General features: G+C 32.9%; 1 protein-coding gene across 1 annotated transcript; it reads left to right on the top strand.

Moving 5' to 3' along the window:
• The first annotated feature begins 9,825 nt into the window (after positions 1 to 9,825).
• On the top strand, positions 9,826 to 16,202 carry LOC134828795 (stomatin-like). The gene is made up of 2 exons (XM_063841781.1): positions 9,826 to 10,574; positions 16,085 to 16,202. The coding sequence occupies exons 1-2, from the start codon at positions 9,826 to 9,828 to the stop codon at positions 16,200 to 16,202; spliced, it is 867 nt and encodes a 288-aa protein (XP_063697851.1).
• Positions 16,203 to 18,152: the final 1,950 nt, after the last annotated feature.

Consider the following 18,152-nt stretch of genomic DNA (forward strand, 5'->3'; position numbering starts at 1 on the left):
TGGTAGTTGTTGTGGAAGTTGTACTTGAAGTCGTTGTTGGGGTAGTAGTTGTAGTTGGAGTGGTAGTTGTTGTTGAAGTGGTACTTGAAGTCGTTGTTGGGGTAGTAGTTGTAGTCGTTGTTGTTGGAGTGGTAGTTGTTGTGGAAGTTGTACTTGAAGTCGTTGTTGTAGGTGTTGTAGTTGTTGTTGTAGGAGTGGTAGTCGTAGTTGAAGTGGTACTTGAAGTTGTTGTTGTAGGAGTTGTCGTCGTTGTAGTTGGAGTGGTAGTCGTTGTTGAAGTGGTACTTGAAGTCGTTGTTGGAGTAGTAGTTGTAGTCGTTGTTGTTGGAGTGGTAGTTGATGTGGAAGTTGTACTTGAAGTCGTTGTTGGGGTAGTAGTTGTAGTCGTTGTAGTTGGAGTGGTAGTTGTTGTTGTAGGTGTTGTAGTTGTTGTTGTAGGAGTGGTAGTCGTAGTTGAAGTGGTGCTTGAAGTCGTTGTTGGGGTAGTAGTTGTAGTCGTTGTTGTTGGAGTGGTTGTTGTTGTGGAAGTTGTACTTGAAGTCGTTGTTGGGGTAGTAGTTGTAGTCGTTGTAGTTGGAGTGGTAGTTGTTGTTGAAGTGGTACTTGAAGTCGTTGTTGGGGTAGTAGTTGTAGTCGTTGTTGTTGGAGTGGTAGTTGTTGTGGAAGTTGTACTTGAAGTCGTTGTTGTAGGTGTTGTAGTTGTTGTTGTAGGAGTGGTAGTCGTAGTTGAAGTGGTACTTGAAGTCGTTGTTGTAGGAGTTGTCGTCGTTGTAGTTGGAGTGGTAGTCGTTGTTGAAGTGGTACTTGAAGTCGTTGTTGGAGTAGTAGTTGTAGTCGTTGTTGTTGGAGTGGTAGTTGTTGTGGAAGTTGTACTTGAAGTCGTTGTTGGGGTAGTAGTTGTAGTTGGAGTGGTAGTTGTTGTTGAAGTGGTACTTGAAGTCGTTGTTGGGGTAGTAGTTGTAGTCGTTGTTGTTGGAGTGGTAGTTGTTGTGGAAGTTGTACTTGAAGTCGTTGTTGTAGGTGTTGTAGTTGTTGTTGTAGGAGTGGTAGTCGTAGTTGAAGTGGTACTTGAAGTTGTTGTTGTAGGAGTTGTCGTCGTTGTAGTTGGAGTGGTAGTCGTTGTTGAAGTGGTACTTGAAGTCGTTGTTGGAGTAGTAGTTGTAGTCGTTGTAGTTGGAGTAGTAGTTGTTGTGGAAGTTGTACTTGAAGTCGTTGTTGGGGTTGTAGTTGTAGTTGTTGTTGTAGGAGTTGTAGTCGTCGTTGTAGGAGTGGTAGTTGTTGTTGTTGTAGGGGTGGTAGTCGTTGTTGAAGTGGTACTTGAAGTCGTTGTTGGGGTTGTAGTTGTAGTCGTTGTTGTTGGAGTGGTAGTTGTTGTGGAAGTTGTACTTGAAGTCGTTGTTGGGGTAGTAGTTGTAGTCGTTGTAGTTGGAGTGGTAGTTGTTGTTTAAGTGGTACTTGAAGTCGTTGTTGGGGTAGTAGTTGTAGTCGTTGTTGTTGGAGTGGTAGTTGTTGTGGAAGTTGTACTTGAAGTCGTTGTTGTAGGTGTTGTAGTTGTTGTTGTAGGAGTGGTAGTCGTAGTTGAAGTGGTACTTGAAGTCGTTGTTGTAGGAGTTGTCGTCGTTGTAGTTGGAGTGGTAGTTGTTGTAGGTGTTGTAGTTGTTGTTGTAGGAGTGGTAGTCGTAGTTGAAGTCGTTGTTGGGGTAGTAGTTGTAGTCGTTGTTGTTGGAGTTGTAGTTGATGTGGAAGTTGTACTTGAAGTCGTTGTTGGGGTAGTAGTTGTAGTCGTTGTTGTTGGAGTGGTAGTTGTTGTGGAAGTTGTACTTGAAGTCGTTGTTGTAGGTGTTGTAGTTGTTGTTGTAGGAGTGGTAGTCGTAGTTGAAGTGGTGCTTGAAGTCGTTGTTGTAGGAGTTGTCGTCGTTGTAGTTGGAGTGGTAGTCGTTGTTGAAGTTGTACTTGAAGTCGTTGTTGGGGTAGTAGTTGTAGTCGTTGTTGTTGGAGTGGTAGTTGATGTGGAAGTTGTACTTGAAGTCGTTGTAGGGGTAGTAGTTGTAGTCGTTGTAGTTGGAGTGGTAGTTGTTGTTGTAGGAGTTGTCGTCGTTGTAGTTGGAGTGGTAGTTGTTGTTGAAGTGGTACTTGAAGTCGTTGTTGGGGTAGTAGTTGTAGTCGTTGTTGTTGGAGTGGTAGTTGTTGTGGAAGTTGTACTTGAAGTCGTTGTTGGGGTAGTAGTTGTAGTCGTTGTAGTTGGAGTGGTAGTTGTTGTTGTAGGTGTTGTAGTTGTTGTTGTAGGAGTGGTAGTCGTAGTTGAAGTGGTGCTTGAAGTCGTTGTTGTAGGAGTTGTAGTTGTTGTTGTAGGAGTGGTGGTCGTAGTTGAAGTAGTGCTTGAAGTCGTTGTTGGGGTAGTAGTTGTAGTCGTTGTAGTTGGAGTGGTAGTTGTTGTTGTAGGTGTTGTAGTTGTTGTTGTAGGAGTGGTAGTCGTAGTTGAAGTGGTGCTTGAAGTCGTTGTTGTAGGAGTTGTCGTCGTTGTAGTTGGAGTGGTAGTCGTTGTTGAAGTGGTACTTGAAGTCGTTGTTGGGGTAGTAGTTGTAGTCGTTGTTGTTGGAGTGGTAGTTGATGTGGAAGTTGTACTTGAAGTCGTTGTTGGGGTAGTAGTTGTAGTTGGAGTGGTAGTTGTTGTTGTAGGTGTTGTAGTTGTTGTTGTAGGAGTGGTAGTCGTAGTTGAAGTGGTACTTGAAGTCGTTGTTGGAGATTTAGTTGTAGTCGTTGTAGTATTTTGATTTACATAGTCTCCTGTACATTTTGTTGGATCTTCTTCTACATTGTTTGCCCAAGCTGTTGTTATATCTCGCATGACATCAACTGATTCGTTACAGAATTTAGCGGTTGCCTCATATAAGCTGTCATAGCAGGAGGTAAGCATGGATTGTTTTGAATTTGCGCAGGACTCCATTTCACTTTGTACTGCAGATTCGAATTCACTTAGTGCCTCTATTTGTGGGGCATATGTAGCAGCTGCAGATTCGTTGATTGCAGCAAGGCGACTATTAGCTTCTTCTAAAGTACTGATAATTTTTTTCATATATTGTGTGGTAGCATTTTTGCCATTTATTCCCGTGTTTGAAACGCCATAAAGACCTGAGTATGCTCCATGAATTAAGCCCATATTAGTCCCTACAACAAAATAGTTATTATAAAACCAATTGTATGTATTATAACATTCGGGATCATAGTAGTTATATCCCAGTGCATAATAGGCTCTTGATAAGTTATTGTATGCGTGAAGTTGTTGAGAGACGACATAGGCGAGCGAATCATTCATTAAGGTTTCAACCCCCTCTACGGTTACTCCGACTCCTGTACATTGTTTTGGATTAGCGGAGACCATATCACCCCAGGCTTGTACTATATCTCTCATGACTTCTACGGATTGGTTCATAAAATTAGCAGTTGCGTCATATAAACTATCACAACAAGAATAATACATATATTTGTCTGTAGTTGCACATTGCATTTCGCTCTCTACTGCTGCACGTGCTGCACTTAGAGCTTCAATTTGAGCAGCAAGAGTAGCGGCTGCTGATTCATTACGTTCAGCTATGTAAGCATTTGCCTGTTTCAGGGTTTTAATCACGGTTTCCATAGATTTATTCGCAAGATTTTTACCATTCCATTCATTATTGGTAAGTCCATTGTAGCCTGAGTATGCTAAATGTATTGCCGAAATTTGTTCTCCTACAATATCATATTGGGCAACAAACCAATTATAGGTACTAGCACACGTGGGGTTTAGTACGTATGTTCCTAAACTGGTATAAGTTGGTAATATTTCATTATAATAAATATTTGACTGTTCTTTACTGACATAACCAAGAGATTGTACCATTAATGTATTATATCCATTTGTAGATATACTACATGGTTTCTAAACAAAAAAAAATTAAATAGACCAAAAATCCTTTAAAAAAAATAATAATTTACTCACCATAGTTGTTGTTTCTTGCGTTTGAGTACATTTTTGTCCATCAGCAGCAACAGCATCAGACCATTTTTGTGTTATATCTTTCATAATTACTCCTGTTTCAGCACAGAATTTCGCCACAGCGTTATACATATCATCATTGCAACTGTAATACATTGATGGACTTGTTTTAGCACATGCCGCAGAGATGTCTATAACTTGCTTTTCGAGTGCCCTTGCTGCATCAATTCTCGATTGCATTGCTGCAGCTGCAGCTGAGTCTGCGGTCTTAAGATAATCATTTGCTTTTTGAAGCGATATAAATATGCTATCCATGTTCTGTTCAATAGTGGCTTTTGCTCCTTTAATTCCCGCGGCAGGACTTAGACCATAATTTAGATTAAGTTCACCAGGCATTGGACCACAATAGGTTCCAACAGCGTAGTAGTTGTAGTAAAACCACGTATAAGTCTCATAGCATACTGAGTTATAATAGTCGTAAGAAGGTGGTTGTATTAATACAGTATATGCTTTGTATAAAGAATTATATGCAGCCGTTTGATTATTTGTTACAGCAGTCATCGTAGCTGCTAAATTGTTATAGGCAGTTGTACTAACAGCACGTACTTCGGGTTGAAAGGGACCAGCATAAGCTTGGTTGATAATAGTTGCAACAGCAACTAAAACGAGTAGAAACTTCATTTCACTATTCACTTTTTAAAATAAGTTTTTTAAAGTAATATTTCACTTTATTATTTTTGTAGTCAAGTCAAAGTCGAATTGGCAAATTTTCGCGAAAACAAGGCTTTTTATACCAATTTATTAAAACTTGAGCAAATTTGCAAAAGTTTGACGTCAATGACAATCTGTTTTTAATACATTTGGTTTCAAAATAATATATTATCAAGTCTATCAGTTGATGACAGAGTATCGATAATGCGCGAAGATGGTGAAAAAATTTTTGTGACTCTCGAGAACATAGGTAAAAATATTTGATCAGTTTTACATACGTTTTTAAAAATAAAGAAACTTGATGTCGAAAACAAGGCGATATTGACGATTTTTTTCAAAATATGTACGTCAGAAAATTCTTTCTTAATTATTACTAAAAATGAATCTTCCCTTTATTTTACAAACAGAGAATATAATATAAATCGCATATATGCAGTTTTTGGACAAATCAAGTTAAAAATTGAGAAAATATGCGGAAAGAAGAGTATTTTCAGATACATTGAGATTTAGATTTACCATAGCCATCATTTTTAAATTACTCAAAACTACCCTCCAAAGGTCCGGTATATAGTTTTTCTGCACTGAAAAAATTAATATTGGATTAACTAAAAAGGACCATTAGCATAAAAATCAAGAAAAAGTTCGAAAATTATTAAAACTCTTCAAAAAATATTTAAAAAAAAAACTTATAATCGCTATTTCTACATTTGTCAAAAAGTGCAGTTATGCAATTTATTATATTTGTCCATCATTTATATCATTGAAAAACTTGTACTTGGTGTCCTTTTTTGATTTATGCCGTTCTCTTTCGTTTCCAACCAACAGAAAGTTTTCTTTCTTATATTTTTGAAGATTTGCGGATGATAAGACAGATTGATATAAGTTAGGTATAAAATTGTTTGATTTGTAACACATTTCAGAAATCATGCTGTAAATCATACTGACTTTGTACTGACACAATATTTGTAAAAAATAATGTAAACAAAAAAATGTGTTTTTTAGATATTTCATTATCAAGAGTTTTTTTTTATTATTTCAGTTTATAGGGGAAGACGGGGCACATTCATAACACTTTTGCAGAACGCGCTTGGCATGTAGAAAAATAAATAATTTTCGGGATCTTCTTCATGGATGTGTTAGCTACATTAGTTTACTTTATTTTGGCGCAAGATTTGATCAATTATGACCATCAGTAAGGAAGTAATGATCGTTTGAGTAAAAGAAGTCATTTTTATGAATGTGCCCCAACCCTGGGGTAGATTCATAAATGGCCTGGGGTACATTCATAAACTATGGTTTTACTTCAAGGAAGTAATTTTTTTGAAATGTGTTTATGGTCTACGATCCTCAGCAGACTTTTTCGTGATATATTTTTTCCAGATATCCTTTCAGATATCGAAATTTATTGACATTAGGCTTCAAAATATTGGCTATTATGAGGATATGTGAGAACAATGGCGTTTTAGCCTGTTTTTAGCCCATTTTGACATCTAAGTCCATTTTTCGTCAAATTCTTTGATTGTAAGTAGTTTTTCTCGAAAAAACTAACAAAATCCTATCAAAAAAATTTTGGATTCATACAATCGCCATATTGTGCCATGTGCGTTATGAATGTACCCCAAAGCAAGATTTTGAAATGACGCTCTGTGTATGTCAAGATGCTTGAATATTTTTAAAATTTTTTTTCTGTAAATTTGTGAAAGACACTTGGCACTAACTATTCAAAATAACATTTCAAAATTATTCATGATTTATAATGGACTTTTACATGATTTCCTAAGTCACAAAAATTAGATCAACGACCCCAAAAAACACATTTTGCCGTTTTTCTCCAAAATGACAGATTTTATCAAAAAAGTGTTTTCTGTGTATTTAAAGCACATGAAAAACTGCACCTTTTGTAGAACAACATTTTTTGATTCGGCCTTTCTAAATAGGAGAAAAATCAATTTATGAATGTACCCCAGTTATGAATGTGCCCCGTCTTCCCCTATAGGTATATCTTTTGAAACACATGAATGAGCAAGATAAATTGTGTTTCAGAAAAATAGTAAGAGACTAAAATTTCTTTATTGCTATTGAAATAAAAATTTAAAACTAAAAATTAATTTGAAAATTATTGCATATTAAAATTTATGATCTCATCAAAAGGAAATCAAACTAAATTTTTTTGATAGGAATTCTTAAGTATCTCTATTTGAAGCGAGATATCGATTGAATTCTATTTGTACACAACTTTCAAATTGATGAAAATCAGCAGACCATTTTTTGTGGTTTGATTGTCAAATCTGTGTAGCAACCTGAAACAAAAACATTGCGAATAAAAAGTAAAAATATCATCGAGGAATAAAAATAAAAAATAATAAACAGAACATTGGATTTCAAAAAGGATGGATTGAACTTTTACGAAAGTTTTGTGCAAAAAAAAGCATGTGTAATTTAGAACTAAAAAGCTAATATATGTGTATTGAAAACACATTAAATAAAATTTTCTGCTTAGAACATCAAAATAAAATGGTTATACGATTGTATTCATAGTGCATGCTCTCTTCCAGTATTAATGCTGCTCTTATATCTTTATAGCAGGACAAATTTTGAACAATAGAAATTCTATTAAAAAATTCCATTACACAGTTTTCGTTTCTCACTCTGTTGTAGCATCCAGCAAGCTAGCCACATGCACTCACTTTATGATTGTACTTAGAGTAAAGCTCTCCCAAGATTATATATAGGTATATATATTTTTAAAAAAATATGATTTGCTTTTCGAGGGACATACGTTACGGAGATTGTTGGCAAGCGACGGGAACACAAAATATAAAATACATTGTCGTCTTTGCAATATTATTATTATGCAAAAAATAAAAAGAAACCAAAAGGGAGAAAAAAAGCGAAGGAAAAGAGACGTCATAAAAAAATAAAAACTTTACAGCAAAAGAAAATTGAAGGCGAACATGGTAAAATATAATTTTAATTTTATTCGAGTACGCGTGCTTTTGTTCATGCTGGCGCGTCTCCTCTGTAAACCGTACAAACTACAAAGGCATCCAATATGAAAAAAAAAACACAAAAACCTTTGTACAAACGCTCAAACACTCACAATATGAGGAGAGACATAGGTATATAATACACACTCCAGCGCAAAGTATCAAGTACTTTTTAAAAAATTTATTTTCATCTTTCACGGTTTGAACATAATTTTTATTTGAAAATCATATTTTCAAAGGTAATGTCATCGTTGAGTGAACATTTTCCAAAAGTATCAATGAAATCAGTAAAAAATTATTTCATAAAAAAATGAAAAAAATACCCAAGGACTTTAACGGTTAAATTTTTTTTTAGAATTTTTTTGAAATCTTACGAATTTTATTTTGAGTGTAAAAAAATATCTCTTAATATTTTTATTCCTTATGCAGCATAATTTTAAATTTTAAAATTTTGAAATTTCTCGTTTTCCAGCTACATTTAAAAATTTCGAAAATTTTCAAGATTTTCCGATTTTCCATGAATTTTTATTTTCCCGAAGCAGCATAATTTCATAAAGAACATTTTGATGATAATAAAGTGAGCCCGTTTTACTTATATTTAAATTTCTGAATCCATATAACATTCAAAAAATAAAGAGCCAATGGAAATGTATTTAAAAGAGAAAAACTAATAAAAAAATGCGAGGTGTGAAAAAATAAAATTTAGTTTTTCCTCCTTATGCTGCTTTATCTCTTTATTTTTGTCTTTCTTGCATAATGGATATTTACACCGAGCAACAACGCGTCGCATTATTATTTGCATTTAAGATTTAATATTTTATGTTATTGCTATAGTACTTCAACTAAATATTCTCCGAGACAAACAAAATATGCAGCGCAGTTAAAGAAAAATAATTTGGTTTGTGGCTCGTTTATCTTCTTTATTGGACAAGTCCATAATAATGCGTGATATTTCTTTGTTTTTGTGCTTTTTTTCATTTTTTTACCTTATTTATTTTGCCGTTACGATATTCTATTAATATTCAAAAGGAATGCAGACACCTTCGTCAATCATTCATTGTCTCTGAAAAGTGTCATTAAATCACGTCACAATCCATAATTTTTTGCACATGGTCATTGAACTTGTCAGTAGTATGAGTCTGATCCACAAGCAGGAGAGGAATAAAATGTCTAGTGGGAATTTTGGGCCCCTTTTATGAGGTTCAGGTTCTAAAATTGAGGTTTAAAATTTATTATTTTTTTTGTTTTCTTTTTTTAGTTAGGTTTTTTTTTCGAAAATAAAACAACAAAATATTGGTAAAACTAAGAAAAACTAGGAGGAAAATTTTCAAAAACCTCAATTTTAGTTCCTGACCTCCTAAAAAGAAGACCAAACTTCTCACTAAGTGTAATAAATTGAAAATCAAGTGTTTTCCTGGCTTCCTTTTTCGAATTTTCTACGACAAAAAAGAATAACAGTAAGAGAAAACAAAAAGAACACAAAACATAATTGACACGCTCAATTTGTTTACACTGTTCAGTTCATCATTTTGATTAGTGAAACAAGATAAACAAGACTTCTACTTTTTTTTTGCAAAATAAAATAAAAGATAATCAATAAAACGGAGAAGATTTCAATTCATTTATGAGCACGCACTAATATAACATCAAAGCGATCGCTGATTGTCGTGCGAAATTGTTTAAAGTGAGACAACTCAATTTCATGTTTATTAATTGTGACTCATTTAACTAAACTGGATCATTTTCGTCTTCGCCAGTGTTATTTTACATTTTCCCAAGAAAAAATTAGTTGTCCATCCCACAAACAAATATACATAATGATCATTTGTGTTTTTTTTTGTGTTTTAAGCTCCTTCCGAGAATCTTTCAAAAGAGAAAAAAGACGAAGGATGAGAAAAAATTATATGCAAGAATTAGTTTAATGGGAAAAGTTTAGCAATACAATAGAAGAAGACTTGCTTTTGTGAGTTTCTGCTTCGTTGAACAAATATACATACAATTTTATGATTCTTTTCTATTCTTGTGCCTTGATATGACTCAAGTTTTTGTATCGTTTTAAAATTTTTTCTTCGTTTGTGTGTCTGCAGCTCGTATTGTTAAACAAACCAAGTAGGCTTAGGTTATCCACTCATTGACTACTTTCGCAACAAAATGTCGCAGTGTGTGGAAAAACTACTTATTGGACTCGCTTACCTGGCATTCGGCATCACTTTTCCAGTTTCCCTAATATTTTGTCTCAAAATTGTCACGGAATACGAACGTGCTGTCATTTTTCGTCTTGGCCGCATCCGGGAAGGACAAGCCCGCGGTCCCGGAATATTTTTCATCTTGCCATGCATCGACGAGTACTTTTGTGTGGATTTGCGCGTGATATCCTTTGACGTGCCCGCACAAGAAATTCTCTCAAAAGATGCGGTAACCGTAAATGTCGATGCTGTCGTTTACTATCGCGTACAAGACCCCATGAAAGCCATTGTGGAAATTAAAAACGCTGATTATGCCACACGTCTTTTGGCACAAACTACTCTGCGAAATGTCCTTGGCACGAAAGATCTCACGGAAATTCTTACGGAACGCGATCAAATTTCGCAAATGCTAAAATCGATAATTGACGAGGCAACGGATCCGTGGGGCGTGAAAGTGGAACGCGTGGAAATCAAGGATGTTTCATTGCCGAAAAACATGCAACGCGCAATGGCGGCCGAAGCAGAGGCCAGTCGTGAGGCTCGAGCCAACATCATTGCGGCCGAGGGAGAGAAAAAGGCATCGCAAAATTTGAGAGAAGCTGCGGAAATTATGATGGAAAGTCCGGCAAGTATGCAGCTACGATATTTGCAAACGTTGAACTACATCGCTGCCGAAAAGAATTCCACAATTGTCTTTCCCCTGCCAATGGACTTTATGACATTTATGAAAAAATAAATTAAAAACAAATTTTTCGCACTCATTCGCAAACTAACACGGAAATTTATCACGTTAGATGGCATTTAATTGAATTTGGACATTCATGCTCAAATTAACGTCATTTATGTCTTCTCTCTTTTGTTCCTCGCACACATTTCGAAGCACATTAGGAGTTTTTTCTAATTTGGCACAAAACGAGAGCCACCAACACACAAACAATGAATGTGAAATAATGTGCCATTTAATTGTTCTTTTTTTGTGCGATTCTTTTTTTGTTTAATTATTATTTTTTGCAGTCTGGTAGAAGCATTCATCTCGTTTTTTTTTCATTCGTGTGGGACTGCATATTTTTTCCTCTACTTTTTTCTCTATAAAAACTAATGTTTCACATCACATTATCATTGTGATATGATATATGCCATAAAAATTTCTGCATCAAATGATTTTCTTCCTAGACAAAAAAAATGTTTCCAACGGATCGACTACAAAAAAAAACAAATATTTTTTTTATTTATTTTTATTTTTTTTTCAAAGAAATTTTTTTTGATATAAACTTTCTAAGAAAATGATTAATTTTAAATAATTAATTAAGATATTTTTTTTTAAATTTACAAGTCTCGAGTAAATCTTTTAAATTTTTGTTCGAAGATTCGTTGGTGACATCAGAAAACATGTCGGAGGCAATTTATAATTCGAGATTTTTAAAAAGAAGAAACAAAGAAATCATATTTTTTGCTATAGAAAGGCTTATCAAAAATCAGATAAATTGGACTTGATCCAAGTAATTATACATTACTGCACTGATTTTTTGCTCTGTGTGTTTTGTGTCATAATTTTTGGCCAATGAATGTCATAAAAAAAAGAATGTTAAATGGGAAATAAATAAAGTCCTTGAGAAAATTGTTTCACAATGAAAATAATGCTGACTATTATTACTAGATCATTACACAAAGTTTGCTAAACAATTTAAATATAACAAAAATGCTGAGTTGCTGTTTAAATGCTGTGCAATGATAACAATGCAAAACATGAAAATCCTCAAAGTTTTAGTTAATATAATTGAAAGAGTATTTGCATTTAAAACATATTTATTTAATTAGCGTAGAATCATCAAAATTTCTATTTGCAATGATTGAATTGAATTTTATGAAACACTGATACGTTCATTGACATCTATTGATTCTGTTGAATAAATTTATTTGAAAAAAAAAAAAAAAAAAAAACACATTTTAAACAATATATTTAAAACTAGAGTTACCCGTGAACTTCGTATTACCCGTTGACCTTTTTTTAAGTAAAAGTCTACAATTTATAAAAAAAAGTAGAATCTTTTTCATATTTAGGGCGCCATCCATTTACGGCGTCGGATAAAAAAGGACATTTTTTGACCCCCACCTTCCTAAAATCGGAAACCGTTGGAATTTCGAACAAGAAAAATTTTTATAAATTAGCTCAAATTTTTGGAAATTTGAAAATTTGTAAATTTATTAAGTTAAAAAACGTTTGATAAATCACAACAAAAAATCTTAGGTTCTACGTCGAAATTGCATACCTCGTAAAACATATTTTATGTTTACGTGAAAAAAAACAAGGTTTACGTGTAAGTTCATTGAACATATTTTTACGGGTTAAATAACGTTTACGAGGAAATAATATTATGAATAATAATATACAGATATCTCAAATAAAAAAGTTGTATATTTGTAGTCTAAAAAAATAAAAATTAGACTCTAGACAGTCTAATGTTGCCGAAAACTTGTTAACAGACATTTGGTGACAGGTTCTGGTTATAAAAGTCTCTATTTATATGTTTGTCACTATTTTTTTTTTGTTTTTCCTTGTTTATGTTGAAGCTCCTGTTTAAATTCAAAGTGGTATAAATAACTGCTATTGAATGCTTTTTCCATCTGTGGAAGCATAAAACCAAAACGAGAGAGTGTGTTTTGCAACATTTAACACTTATTTTCAGAAAACATTTTATTTGCACAAGAACTGTTTCACAAGTGCACTACAGTGTATCACTGAATAAAAATACTGGATGCAATTCTCGTATTTTATTGGCATCCAAAATGTACGAAGGTAAAATGAAAATTTTGTAGTTGAGCCTTTTTCCGCGGAAAACTACCTTTTACCACACAACAGATATTTATTGAACAGAAAACCTGTATTTATTTTATTAAATACCCAGTCTCTGTCTCTATGTGTTCAGCTACTGTTTATTTCAATATTCAGTATTGTGCCAGTCGTCCATTGTTGCAACCGGACAACATGTGTCCACGTAGGTACGATAAGTTTTGGAAAATGAAAATCACCTTCTCATTGTAGTTCAATTGTTTCTATGGTCGCATCCCAGCTGCTGTTGCTGATGGTGTTTTTGTTGTTGTTGTTCTTATTATTCTGATGTACATATTTTGCGTTAAAGCTTCTGTCTGTGTAGCTTTTCAAGCGTTTTAAATTTTCCATGAACCCTACTTATTTATGGGAAGAAAAAAAAAGTATTTTCCATCACATTGTGTATGATTATAAATATTTAATGTGCTAGAAGCCGGTTTTGTTGGTTATTGAAATGTCCAATATATATTAGAGACAATGTACTGTCGATTGCTTTTATGCGATTTTATAGTTGTTTCGAGAGAAAAAAAAGTGGGAATGTCGATAAATTGTCGACTTATTTTGAGGTCAGCCTCTCTTCCCAATAAAATATTTCTGGATTGCTGAAAAATCATGTCAACGAATTTAAAGTTTTGCTGAATAAGCAATGTGATAAAATGTTTCAGAGATTATCACATGGCAGTCATGATGTTTAAAATATCGTTACAACTGTTGATATTACTTTTAATTCAATTGTAGATAATTTTTATAATAAACAATTAAAATTGCTGCATCACATAAATCAATAAAGTAAAATCAAATCACGAAAAAAAAACAAAAATAATTTATTGAACCGCTCATTAATTCCCTAAATAAATACCATTTAAAATTGGGAATTTTTGCTGAAAACCGCACAAATAAAATTTAATTGCCAGCGATACACGAATATCTGTGTGTGCACGGATAAATTGTCAACTGATAAAGCTAATAATAGGCAAATTATTATCAATATTTGGAAATGTGATAATTTATTGAATTTGTTGTGTGAGTATGTTTTCATGTTTTCAATTGATATGAAAATTTGATGATTTTTTCTTCCTGAAAATTGTTTCAAATGTGGTTCAATTGCTCACGAACAAATTAATTTAAAAAAAAGTACAGAATTGTGTTATCTTGTTGCATATTCTCCCTTGGTATTTCAAGTGAAAATGCAATTTGTACAATTTAATTAATTTACCTTTTGCCTTTTTGGTGACACAGCGTGCAAAAATTTTTATGATCTGCAAAAAAAAAACAATAATAAAATAAAATTCAATAATAATTTATTAAGTTACAAATTAAGTGAAAATAAACACAAAGATAAAAATTGGGTACATTCTACATTCAAGATCGCTTCCATCATGATTTTTTTCTTTCAATGGTTACAAATTAATTTTAAGTTTAAACCCTTTGTTTAATTTAATTATTTTTTAATTTAAAAATTTCAATTTTATTTAATTTTTAATGCAATGATTTTGTCGACTCTTTAAAAATTTAAGAAAAAAATTTTCCTTAACTAAATGTAAATAACTTTAATGCAAATTTACCTGGAAAACTGTTGAACCAAAAAAAAGAACAAAAAAGCACACAAATAAGAATTTTTTCAAGAACACATTTCAAACTGAAAACTCTTTAGTTTTTCATTCCATTTAGTAATTTAAGTTTATGTGGGTTCATGTGAGTCGCATTGTCGAAAGGATTGAAATTAATATCACGTAAAATTGTATTGCGGTATCATAAATGAAATAGTCTTAGAGTTTATGTGAGGGTCATGTCGTGCTTAACGAGAGTAAAAGGTCGTTTCCAAAAGGTTTAATTTAAAGATGAGATTGGAATTCTTTTATTTATCATCAGAAGTCTGAAAATGGCTTCAAGTACATATGATATGAATCTTTCTGCTGACTCGCCTTTCAAAAAATTATCACAAATCGTAAAGAAAATGTAGGAATATTTCCAACCGCATGCAAAACCCGATGATAGACATTTTTCTTTTATTACGCAAAGGATATGACCGAACAGCGACGTCATCTCCTTATCTCTTCTACGGCAAAATAACTAAATTTGTATCCGCAAAAGGACCACAAAACTACTCAAATCCATTTTATATCAAATTCTCATTATTCATGACGAAGAGTGGAAGTCCAAGAAAAAATAATGTAATAATGACCATATCATTATTATTCAATCCAGTCATCCGAGCACATAGTGGCAAATGTATCAAGGGACAATCTCCGGGTTTTTCGTCGACCAGCTCGAATGTTGATGGATTTTGTTTATTTCTGTGAATTTCGCATGTCGATGTATTATCGAATGACAATCAAATATACAAATATTTTCATTTATTTTGCCATATCCCCAGAAGATGATGCCGATACGAGGTGGCAAGGATTGTATAAACAATGTCTGATTATTTTTAAACAAGTCTGACATCCAGACATTTATTACAGAAACTTTTATATCACAACGATATTTCTTTTTTTTTTGTACCTGCAGTGACCTTCTGAATCTTTTATGACCGGCAAAAACTTGTAAAATTATGCTTTTGATATTCGCATACATGTGACAAGTATCGTGATTTTCTTTTCCTTAATAAAAAAAACTGCAAAGATAGAAGGGACATTTCTCAAGGGACTTTGATTTATTACGACGCTCACACGAACGCAGAAAAGGTACGCGTATTTCGTGCGAATACACCCGCACCGCGGTAATTAGTTTTGAGACTTGTCGAGAATGATGGTGTTAATCTAACGCTGTTATTGGCCCGTGAGCACAACATAAATTTGGTGTCCGATAAATGATGTAAAATGTTTTATAAATATCACACACACGCAGAATTTATTTTCATTGCGGGACCAAAATACAATGCACTCGGAGAAGAAAATGACATACGCGTTCATTAATTATTCAGGAATATTTAAATAATTGCAAAAAACGATTTTAACAAAAAATAATTATTTGCTTTTCGGTTATATAGTGTTAATTTTAAAATTTATTCCTGATGTTATTTTGTTAATTTTGGTAAGTTTAGCACGTATTTGAACAAAAATTAGCATTAAAAATTTAATTTGCAATAAGCAAATGATTTTGTCGACTCTTTAAAAATCGAAATAATGCAGTTAGTAAATAATGCGATTCTTTACCTGGAAAATTATAATTACCTGTGATTGCGAAACGATCAAAATTTCGCTCTTTAGCCCAATTAGTGCCAAGTTTATGTGGGTTCATGTGAGTCGCATTGTCGAAAGGATTGAAATTAATATCACGTAAAATTGTATTGCGGTATCATAAATGAAAATAGTCTTAGAGTTTATGTGAGGGTCATGTCGTGCTTAACGAGAGTAAAAGGTCGTTTCCAAAAGGTTTAATTTAAAGATGAGATTGGAATTCTTTTATTTATCATCAGAAGTCTGAAAATGGCTTCAAGTACATATGATATGAAGCTTTCTGCTGACTCGCCTTTCAAAAAATTATCACAAATCGTAAAGAAAATGTAGGAATATTTCCAACCGCATGCAAAACCCGATGATAGACATTTTTCTTTTATTACGCAAATGATATGACCGAACAGCGACGTCATCTCCTTATCTCTTCTACGGCAAAATAACTAAATTTGTATCCGCAAAAGGACCACAAAACTACTCAAATCCATTTTATATCAAATTCTCATTATTCATGACGAAGAGTGGAAGTCCAAGAAAAAATAATGTAATAATGACCATATCATTATTATTCAATCCAGTCATCCGAGCACATAGTGGCAAATGTATCAAGGGACAATCTCCGGGTTTTTCGTCGACCAGCTTGAATGTTGATGGATTTTGTTTATTTCTGTGAATTTCGCATGTCGATGTATTATCGAATGACAATCAAATATACAAATATTTTCATTTATTTTGCCATATCCCCAGAAGATGATGCCGATACGAGGAGGCAAGGATTGTATAAACAACGTCTGATTACTTTTAAACAAGTCTGACATCCAGACATTTATTACAAAAACTTTTATATCACAACGATATTTCTTTTTTTTTTGTACCTGCAGTGACCTTCTGAATCTTTTATGACCGGCAAAAACTTGTAAAATTATGCTTTTGATATTCGCATACATGTGACAAGTATCGTGATTTTCTTTTCCTTAATAAAAAAAACTGCAAAGATAGAAGGGACATTTCTCAAGGGACTTTGATTTATTACGACGCTCACACGAACGCAGAAAAGGTACGCGTATTTCGTGCGAATACACCCGCACCGCGGTAATTAGTTTTGAGACTTGTCGAGAATGATGGTGTTAATCTAACGCTGTTATTTTTCCGGCAGAAAGTAATGGTAGTACAACGACCCGTGAGCACAACATAAATTTGGTGTCCGATAAATGATGTAAAATGTTTTATAAATATCACACACACGCAGAATTTATTTTCATTGCGGGACCAAAATACAATGCACTCGGAGAAGAAAATGACATACGCGTTCATTAATTATTCAGGAATATTTAAATAATTGCAAAAAACGATTTTAACAAAAAATAATTATTTGCTTTTCGGTTATATAGTGTTAATTTTAAAATTTATTCCTGATGTTATTTTGTGTAAATTTTGGTAATTAGCACGTATTTGAACAAAAATTAGCATTAGTAGGTGCAATAAGCTCATTAATTAATCGAAATAATGCAGTTAGATGCGATTCTTTGAAAATTATAATTACCTGTGATTGCGTAAACGATAAAATTTCGCTCTTTGCCCAATTAGATTGCCAATTTTCTCCATTGGATGGTTATTGATTTCAATAAAATCCGTTTATGCGTTCAGTTTAAGGTCTTTCTAAAAATAAAATGTTTCCGTACGAAAAATTCGACATCATTTATTATTATTGCTAGTTTGATTTTAAAAGCGTTAACAACCTTCCTCGTTTTCTCCTCTTGTAATAATCGTAGGTGGTGTATGCCGCATGAAACCGTTTACGATGTCATGCCAATCTTCAATATTATTATTTTTTATGTATTAAAAAAAAAGAAAAAAAAACTGGTTGGCATAAAAGTATCACCTAATCGCATTTTTATTCAATTTTCAATTTTTAATTTTTTTTTTCAATTTAATAAAATTTTTTCTTTAAGTTCTGTGAAAGAAATGAATAAAAAAAGATACGGACGGATAAAATAAAGTTTATTTTTAAAAAAATTACTAAAATGCGTGAAAAAGTGTAATATTGATCGAAAAAAAGATAAAAATATATTTTTATTAGTTTTTTTTTGTGTACGTTTAAATGGTATAACTTGTTGTCATTTTGAACAAAAGCAAAAGAAGATATCAAAATAGAAAAAATCTACATTGCAATGTTTCTTTTTAATCTTGTTCTTGCCACTTGTGGTTAAATGTTACTTTTTGTGAGGCATTTTAAATTTTTTTTCTTATGCTTCCTTATTTTATTTTTCTTTGTGCGCGATA

Source organism: Culicoides brevitarsis, chromosome 2 (genome assembly GCF_036172545.1).
Source record: "Culicoides brevitarsis isolate CSIRO-B50_1 chromosome 2, AGI_CSIRO_Cbre_v1, whole genome shotgun sequence".
Lineage (NCBI taxonomy): Eukaryota > Metazoa > Arthropoda > Insecta > Diptera > Ceratopogonidae > Culicoides > Culicoides brevitarsis.

What these genes read in the sequence shown, in the direction of transcription:
- LOC134828795 (XM_063841781.1), top strand. Translation starts at nt 9,826, where the DNA reads ATGTCGCAGTGTGTGGAAAAACTACTTATTGGACTCGCTTACCTGGCA. An exon ending in TTTCCCCTGCCAATGGACTT is followed by an intron (nt 10,575 to 16,084) that starts TATGACATTTAT and finishes ATTTAAAGATGA; the next exon opens with GATTGGAATTCTTTTATTTA.